Source organism: Leuciscus leuciscus, assembly GCF_965113295.1.
Source record: "Leuciscus leuciscus genome assembly, chromosome: 3".
In the NCBI taxonomy this organism is placed as follows: Eukaryota; Metazoa; Chordata; class Actinopteri; order Cypriniformes; family Leuciscidae; genus Leuciscus; species Leuciscus leuciscus.
Window position 1 is genome coordinate 65,293,239 of NC_138727.1, and position 10,000 is coordinate 65,303,238.

The window sequence follows — 10,000 nt, forward strand, 5'->3', positions numbered from 1 at the left end:
TCCTTGCTGAATAAAAGTATTGATTTATTTCAAAAAAAGAAAGAAAAAAAATTACTGACCCCAAATGACTGACCAGTAGTGTATATTGCTGTTACAAAAGATTTCTATTTTTAAATTTAGTTGCTTCTTTTTTAATATTTTTTTATTCATCAAAGTATCCTAAAAAAGTATCACAGGTTATGAAAAAATATTAAGCGATAATGAATCATCATATTAGAATGATTTCTAAAGGATCATGTGATAGACTGGAGTAATGATCCTGAAAATTCAGCTTTGCATCACAGAAATAAATGATAATTTAAAGTATAATAAATTGAAAACCAATTATTTTAAATTGTAATAATATATCACAATATTAAAAAATAAATCTGTATTTTTGATCAAATAAATGCAGGCTTGATGAGCAGAAGAAACTTCTTTCAAAAACATTAAAAATAGTAATGTGTCCAAACTTTTGGCCTGTACTGTATATTTTTGGAAAATAGACTAAAGGACAATGATTTTTTTGTATATTTGCAATGTACTATTGAAAAAGGGAATATATTTCAAATACAATTAAGTACATTTTTTGTCACTAGGGAATGATGGGCGTGTAATGGCGTTCTTCTTGTAGGCCGAGATGAAGCCTGAGGCTTGAGTTTAGCTGTTGTCCAGGCGTGAGCTGCTTTTCCTGGGGGAAACGCTCCTGATAAATCGTCTGATATCCCGTCTCCTGGGATCAGTGAGTATTTTTGTAGCACCATCAATGGAGACGGAGCCCGCAGGGGTTTCACAGCACTGGTTACTGCGAAAAAAAATTGAGACATAGATCATAGCAGGGGAAAAAAGACGACCAGAGAGAGAGAAACACAATGAGAGAAACGGCACAGCCCTTATTGCAGCGTTGCCATGGCGACAGCAATACAGCCACACAGACCGATCAATCGATGTGTGTGTGTGTGTGTGTGTGTGTGTGTGTGTGTGTGTGTGTGTGTGTGTGTGTCTGTCTGAAGAGATCTTGCATTACTGATCCTAAAAATGTGTTTTTCCAGTCGTAATGATCGCAGTCACACTGTACTGAAACAGTGAATCAGATTTCAGGCCTGTCATTCACATTTTAGCTCAGCTTTAGTTGTTATTTTAGACTAGGAACATATCATTTCCTCAGTCTCTTCTCGACTTTATGCAAACATAAGTGTAAAATGCTAAAATCGCTGTGAGGTCTAAAGATATTCAGGTTTAAGCTGGATTTAGTGCGTAAATCATGTTGTTTACGCTTTTTATACCTATTATTGCATTTTGGATGCTTTAATTTCGTGATTATACTGGCTGGGTTTGCAAAAGTTTATAAAATTAACGGCATATCTTTACGTTGGGAATTAAAACAAATCCTTCCGATCACACACTTCGACTCTGGCGTTTCAAACAAACGTTCCTCTGGTTCATGTGGGGTGAACACCTGCTTTGTCCCGCGTCCTACAAGACGTGTCCCACATTTCACTTAGGCTCTGTCTGTACTGCTTTTTTCGTCCCTGAAAGTGGTGGAAATAGTCAAGTCACTTTTATTTTTATTTCCAACAATACAAGTTCAAGATGCACTGAATCCGGTAAAACTCATTTAATGTTTGCAAGGTCTACTAAAGGAAAATAAACTCCCCAGTGTTAAATCAACACTGCTCAGAGCACATATGGTCCCACTCTACAGAGTGTTAAAGTAACACTGAAGCAGTGTTAAAGTTAATGAGATAATTAAGTGATTGAGTGATGATTGAGCATTAGTGATGAACACCTGCTGTTAACAAGCAGAATCACTGAAGGAAAGAGAAACACAAGAACTACAACTGACTTTTAGTCACAGTCTTAAGCCTGGTTCACACGGCAGGATAATTAGGCCGATTTTAGCCCCGATTCACCCCTTCCGACAATCTTAAGGATGCTCCGATTATCGTAAAATAATCTGATCAGATATTCCTGCCGTGTGTGGTGTGTTAAGGCTGCTCTCGTCTGCTCGGAAGGACGTCGGGACCGCTCCAATCTCAAATCGGGGATATCCAACATGTTGGATTTATTTGGCCCGATTTCTTCTCGTGTGTGGTGTCCCCCGAGCACGCAGCCTGTGGACTGTGGAGTGTAGCCAATCAGAAAGCGAGGTGGCGAGGAAACACCGGGAAATATAATCAAAACAGCCGGTGGCATGGCGCACCAGAAAGTCCGGTGGACGTCAGAGATCATCGCCTTTTCTTTTGATAACGTTTTTTTTCGGTTAAAAACAAACTACAAACTATTGCCACTGCATCCTCTTCGTCCGCCATGATTGTTTACTCTGAAGTCACGTTTGATCTCGAGGTATTTTGCGCGATTTCCCGTCTGATCTGGGAATGCTCGGGAGTCAAATCGGTTCGTGTGTGATGTGTTGATTTTGCCGTATGGCTGCGCACCACACACTGTACGACCAAAACTGTTAGACCCGTGATTTTTTTATCCCCGTGTGTGGGGTCTCTCAGGTTTGGAAAATCGGCCGACAATTTTAAAATCGTCCCGTGTGAACCAGGCTTTAGATGAAATCAACTGAAGATAAAAGAAGACATTAAATCTGTGAAGATCTCAGTAGAGAAGGATTAAACAACTACACAAACAGCAATACCAGCTTCACTTATTACTAACCAGACTGACTTTATTTCTGTCAGACGTCTATGAACAGAGGTTAAGATGCCAATGTTTTAAAATGTTTGTTCACCATTATGGTGTTTCCTAAATGACAGTGATTCGGCTCTGTCTATTAAACCTGTGATAAAATCACAGTTAACATTCAGATCTGTGTTCTGATCCAGAGAGAGCCGTTGTCATGGATAGATATTAAACTCAAACAGCCTTTTCTACCACACAGTATCATTATTTCTGTCTTTCAATCATTCATTTAATCAAGTATTGGCATAAACGTTTATAGTTCGAATATAAACACTGGTGTCTACTGTAGTGATCAAAATAGAGAAAATCACCTCATGAAATTAAAGAGGCTATATGCCTTTTTTTCCCCAAAATAAACGTAACAATAGCCTTTTTATTTGACCATTTATGACTCAAACATCTCCTGATGAGCATACTGACACCTTGTCAGCTCACAGTGGGTGCACCTATAAGCCTGTATCCTATTTTTCCTATTTTCTGTCGGGTCGGATTTTTCCCGCGCTGCCTGCGGATGTGACGTCAAGCGCGTTCATGTTAAACGTTTCAGATCACTCTGCCACCACCGCTTGTCAGCAAACAAACTTAGTTTCTCAAACAATATATGTATTTGACTGTTCTTACCTCTGTAAACATAATGTTGACTTCTTTGCAGCGGATGACTTGTGAAGTGTGCACGTACGAGAGCGAGCAGAAAGGAAGAGCAGTTCCGTTTTTTGGCCACAGGTGTCAGTCGCGAGTTTAAATTTCAGAAAATCGCATGTAGCCTCTTTAACTTGACACTTCAAATATTTACATTTACATTTACATTTATTCATTTAGCTGACGCTTATATCCGAAGCGACTTACAATTGCTATATATGTCAGAGGTCGCACGCCTCTGGAGCAACTAGGGGTTAAGTGTCTTGCTCAGGGACACATTGGTGTCTCACAGTGGATTCGAACCCGGGTCTCTCACACCAAAGGCATGTGTCTTATCCATTGTGCCACCACCACCAAATATTTGTATCAATTACATTATTACACCAGTAGGTGGCGACAAGTGAGTTAACATTTTTATTTGTCAGGAATTCATTCAAGAGATTCGTTTAAAAAACACTGATTCATCTAGTAATGAGTGAGTCATATTTTTTAAATAATTTATTTAGATTCAGAATATATTAAATAATTCATTTATTTTAAATAGACTGCAGCAATTAACATTTTGTCAGAACCTCTAGTAAATCATGTTATTTTGTTTAGTTGTCTGTTCAGAATCGTGTAGCTATGATGGTGATAATAGATTATGACAGAATTTTTACGAACCATGGACAATGTTAAAGTCTGTCTATATAGCGCGATATATATATATATATATATAAATATATACCCTGTATGTACAGTAGAGGATAAAAGTGATGTCTGGCATACTTTACACTTTATTTAAATATTATAACAAATTTGTTTGAAATTTTGTAAGCATATTGCGTAGTTGTTGTGCTTGCAGTCGATTGTTTTATTTTGTGATAATATGAATTGTGCGACATCATTTTTGTCCAGACTGTCATAAAAAAAATAAAAATAACCGATGCAAAAACAAGAGACAACCAATGAAATATTAATAACTTATAATGCTGTAGTAAATGTTTGCTTTTTCTTGTGAGCTTTTTTGTTTTTCTACAATTTGTTTTTTGCATTGTAAAATAAAACCTGTAGCTGTAATTTGCCTTTTAATGCCAAATAATTTGGTCAGATAAACACCTTAACCAAGTTTAAATATTTTGAATATGAGGGAAGAACAAAACAGTAAAGAATATAAAATATTTTCCTTATATTTTGATGGCTTAATCAAACTTGTAGGGTCATTAAAAACATACAAACTCCCTTCGGGACACACTTTTGGTCTCTACTGTGTATGTGCATGACCTCTAAAGCTCTTGTAAAAAACAGGGAATGTTTAAATGAGGAATGAGCTGTATATGACAGTGTGGAGGTGGAGGCTTGTTCATGAGGCTGCAGGTCTGCGTTCAGGCCTCTGGCGTGATCAGCCTGTGGCGTGACCTGAACGTGATATTGAGCCGCTCGCTCAACTGCTGTTCCCTCTGATGTTATGATCATCTCTGCAGAAAACACCTACTGCTATGACAGTATTGGAGCCTGATGATCAATAGATGCGTCGATAAACACAGCCATCATAATAAGCCCTGACCTTCCTCACAGCACTCTAAAAACACTGGGTTTTTGGGTTGTTTTCAACCCAGGGGCTGGGTAAATATAGGACAGGACAAATGTTGGGTTCATTTTACCCAGCAAATTGGGTTGTTTATTTAACCCAGCATAGTTGATTAATTTTTACTATAGTACTATTTTTTTTCCTTTTTTTTCTTTTCTTTTCTTTATACATTAATTAATGTCTATGGATTCATTTAAATCCTCTAAACTTTAAAAAAAATACTCGATACATTGACTGGCTTGCATGATAATTCCTTTATTTTCAATCGTATTTCACAGTATAGTATATTTTATATCATTTTTAATATAGATATTTTTATATATATTGCCAACATTTAAGCGCATTTAACAAATATTAGAAGTAAAAATGTAAACATTTAGAAGTAATTCAAGTGTAATTGACCATGTTCAGCGGGGGAACTTCTAACTTCACACCCCGCCCTGCGTTTCACTCATAGAAGAAATATGCGGCTACAGCTCCACAAACTGTCCATATACAATCAGTGCACAGTTCTGAGAACATATTTTATTTACATTTTATTTTATTTATTTTCTGTATCTTTTTGAATAAAATCATAAAATTTTATTCTAGGCATCCGGCGTTTCCATCACGTGAAAAAGATCGATGCAACACTTGTTTAGGCGACTCACATCGCGCGCCTGTATGTTGCTTTGCATAAAATTAAGCGATATACAGAACAATAACGTGTTTAGATAAAATAACATTTACTCAAACCTGTATTTTACCGAAGACATGCACCAATTTGAAGGAGCTGCACTGCTCTCTCCTGAAGAGGGCGCAAAAAGCCTTGGATCTGGGTAACACTAAAACTATCCAAACACTGGGTTGTTATATCTGACCCAGGAGCTGGGTAACACTAAAACTACCCAAACACTGGGTTGTTACATCTGACCCAGGATCTGGGTAACACAAAAACTACCCAAACACTGGGTTGTTACGTCTGACCCAGGATCTGAGTAACACAAGAAAACTACGCAAACATTGGGTTGTTACATCTGACCCAGGATCTGAGTAACACAAAAACTACCCAAACACTGGGTTGTTACGTCTGACCCAGGATCTGAGTAACACTAAAACTACCCAAACACTGGGTTGTTACATCTGACCCAGGACCTGGGTAACACAAAAACTACCCAAACACTGGGTTGTTACGTCTGACCCAGGATCTGGGTAACACTAAAACTACACAAACACTGGGTTGTTACGTCTGACCCAGGATCTGAGTAACACTAAAACTACCCAAACACTGGGTTGTTACATCTGACCCAGGATCTGGGTAACACAAAAACTACCCAAACACTGGGTTGTTACGTCTGACCCAGGATCTGAGTAACACAAGAAAACTACGCAAACATTGGGTTGTTACATCTGACCCAGGATCTGAGTAACACAAAAACTACCCAAACACTGGGTTGTTACGTCTGACCCAGGATCTGAGTAACACAAGAAAACTACGCAAACATTGGGTTGTTACATCTGACCCAGGATCTGAGTAACACAAAAACTACCCAAACACTGGGTTGTTACGTCTGACCCAGGATCTGAGTAACACAAGAAAAGTACGCAAACATTGGGTTGTTACGTCTGACCCAGGATCTGGGTAACACAAAAACTGCCCTTTTCACAAGATGTAAAATAAATCTCTGATGTCCCCAGAGTGTGTATGTGAAGTTTTAGCTCAAAATACCCCACAGATATTTTTATATAGCATGTTAAAGTGAGCAAAAACGTCTAGTTTTGTGTCTGTCCCTTTAAATGCAAATGAGCTGCTGCTCCCGGCACAGAGGACGGAGCTTCAAGAGCTCTGGTCCTTAGCAGCTTTGATTACTTCACACAGACATGCACTGAAAATGTATCAAACGTTTAGCCTTTTATGTTCAAACTGGAGTTAGAAAGATGGAGAGACTCAAGAAGAAGTGGCAACATTTCTGAATGGTTTGTTGATGAATTTATGTAGCTTATGTGTAGTTATCTTCTAGTCTTTGATTAGCATATTCTGTCTTGATAATCTATAAATCGTGTTCCGGGGGCGGGGTTTATGTAAACATTGGGGTTGGTGATGTCACTATCCCGAGAGGAATGTCGTGTAGTCCCTTCCTGCCGTTTGTTGTAGTCCTTAAAGGGACACTTTACCTCTGGAAAGATGAATGTGTATTTAAAATAGGTCATTTATGTAGAAGAAATGTGAAATTATTTTTGAATTTGGAGCTTTCTAGACTAAGAAAAGCCAGAAAATGTATTTTTGGCTTATGTGGATGAAAGACAACAACTCCCAGAATGCACTTGCTTCGCTGCCCTAGGAGGCCACTCCCAAGCCATGCCTACTGGTAAGAGAGGGCAGTTGACAACAACAAAGCTAAGCTACTAGCGAGTCTCCGTGATGAGTTTGCCCTGGATTTCGAGATCGCCCAAAATGTCAGGGATTCGGCTTTCATTATGTTTACTGTGGCGAGCAGGACGAGGCTGAGGGCCGCGGGAGAACGGCGCGAGGCCGGTGGCGTGATTACTGAGACGCACCGGTCTCCTATCTCTCACGGAGGAGCGGGAATTTTCTTAGCAATGTTAACCCTCTACTGCATGAATTTTGATGACACATGATAAAAATTATTTCACATCATTTCCTGGCTCATTTGGGAACATTTTATTGATTTATTGAAAAATGTCCCTCCCCCAACCCCCCCACCCCAAAATATTTTTTTGTTGCCTGAGGGCAACGTTATGCAACAATGGTAAAGAATCATAGAGAAAATGATCATTATACAATTCTCAGAGAGCAATACAAAAATAAAAAAAATTATTAAAAAATGTCAAGAAATCATTTAAGTAAAAAGGGAAAAACACTTAAATAACTCTGACTGGCAATCCAATGGACGAGTCTGGGTTTGGCAGGAAAACGGTACTTGCCTGACTGCATTGTGCCAAGTGTAAAGTTTTGTAGAGGGGGGATTATGGTGTGGGGTTGTTTGGTGGAGGGGGGATTATGGTGTGGGGTTGTTTGGTGGAGGGGGGATTATGGTGTGGGGTTGTTTGGTGGAGGGGGGATTATGGTGTGGGGTTGTTTTTCAGGGGTTGGGCTTTGCCCCTTAGGTCCAGTGAAAGGAACTCCTAATGCTTTAGCATACCAAGACAATTTGGACAATTTCATGCTCCCAACTTTGTGGGAACAGTTTGTAGATGGCCCCTTTCTGTTCTAACATGACTGTGGATGCTGCACATTAGTGTCACTTTGGTGACTTTGGGTGTTCCTGTGCACCCAGGAACCCTACATCTTCCCTACTTGTAACACATTATTTGCCATTGTGAGGTATTGTCCAAGACATCCTTGAAAAGTACCCCTTATCGCATAACGTTGCCCTGAGGCAACAAGAAGAAAAACTGAATTTGTGAACATGCAAAATAAAAATAAATTCACAAAACCTGCCAAAAGGCTTCTCTACACCTTCATACACACACACATATTTTTTATGTACAGTTCATGTCATTTTAAATATGATTACTAAAGCAAATAATCTTGCTTTCATCTCACACCATGTGCTCCTGTGACCATGTGTCAGAAAAGGACGTCCCGCCTTCAAATGGTGCTTGATAGTGACTCCCAAACCTTATTGGACTGTTCTTTGATACTTTTTCAAACATTCTAATTGGTTGCAATCATTTAAAGAAAAATGTACTGAACACAGGGCTTAAGAAAACTTTCCGTTGCCTGGGGGCAACGCTATGCAGTAGAGGGTTAAAACGCACATCAACCGATCACTTGTTTAGCGTTCATGTAAACACTACATTCAGATTCACCAATCGGAATGAATTCAGTTAGATTGAAACAAAAGGTGTGCATGTAAACAATGAATGGCGACCGCAGAAGCAAAAGCCGAATCCCGGACATTTTGGACAATCTCGACGGCTGGACATGTCGGGGAAAAAGAGGATGGCATTGGAAATCAAACGCACTGGCACTGATCTGTGATAGGTCTGTTAGCGCATTAGGTCCAACCCCCTATGGGCGGGTTTGAAAGGGTGGGAACTAGTGCTTGTAGTCTCAACAGAAATCCACCCCCTCTTACACTTCCTCCTACAATGACGCAAAATGACGATTTTTGCGTCATTGTGGGAGGAAGTGTTAAGAGGTAAATACGGGTTTCTCCCGTCTCAGGGGAAAATGAGAGAGTGTTGCACGACCATTCAATAGTATGACTGGGTTTCTAACAATGCAAAGCTTAATGCAAATGGGTGGAGTGTTCCTTTAAAAAAATTGTCTTCCTTTGCTTTTAACTTTGAGCGTTGTAACTTTGCAGATGTTGTTTATGCTCAAACAGCAACATTACACACTAACTAAAGTTAGAAAAGTGAAATCATAATCAACCACCCCTATTAGCGGGTTCGGCTGTAACCTGAAACAGTGATCCAGCGATGTGGCAGGAGTTCTGAGTTTTACTCTCATCTCATTCATGTTCATCTTCTCTGTCTGTGTATCTCTGGAATGAATTGACTCAGTCCTCTGAACTCCACACACACACACACACACACACACACACACACACACACACACACACACACACACACACACACTGTCTCTCTGTTAACTGCCTCTCTCTCTCCAGGTTCATCTGACTCTACAAGGAGACTGTCTCGCCGCTTTCACCTTGTCCGTTCCTCTGTCGTTATAATGGCGCTGTCACCGTGGTTACTGTGGATGTGTCCTGTGTTGCTTAGCAACATTGCTCCCTCTGAACAAGGTAAGCTAGTTCTGTGGAGAGACCCGGTTCGGCCCGTGCGATGTGAGTGTGTAACGTGTCTGCAGTGTTGGGGAAAGTGACTTTTAAAAGTAATGCATTACAATATTGCGTTACTTAGTTACTTTTTATGAAAAGTAATGTGTTACATTACTTTTGCGTTACTTTTTCTCACTTGGGCTGAGCTTGCTTGTTTGTTTTTTAATAATAAAAGTTATAATTTTGGCAAATGTTTAGACCAGGGGTCACCAAACTTCCTGAACACTGACAGTTATCTGACAGTTCTGTGCGCGTGCATTGTCTGTCACTGCTTGATCTCGAACATGTCAGGTGACGAAAATTCGGAAAATTCAAAAAAATGTAACTGAAAAAA

At 39.6% G+C, this 10,000-nt stretch overlaps 1 protein-coding gene across 1 annotated transcript in view; it reads left to right on the plus strand.

Annotated features, from left to right (window-relative positions):
* The window catches only part of LOC309495481 (adhesion G protein-coupled receptor L1), a 163,220-nt gene that overhangs the window by 9,509 nt on the left and 143,711 nt on the right, over positions 1-10,000 (plus strand). The window contains exon 2 of the mRNA XM_082165297.1: positions 9,496-9,630. Within this exon, the coding sequence (XP_082021423.1) occupies positions 9,561-9,630 (70 nt within the window). The 5' untranslated portion in view covers positions 9,496-9,560. The remainder of the gene's footprint in view (positions 1-9,495; positions 9,631-10,000) is intronic.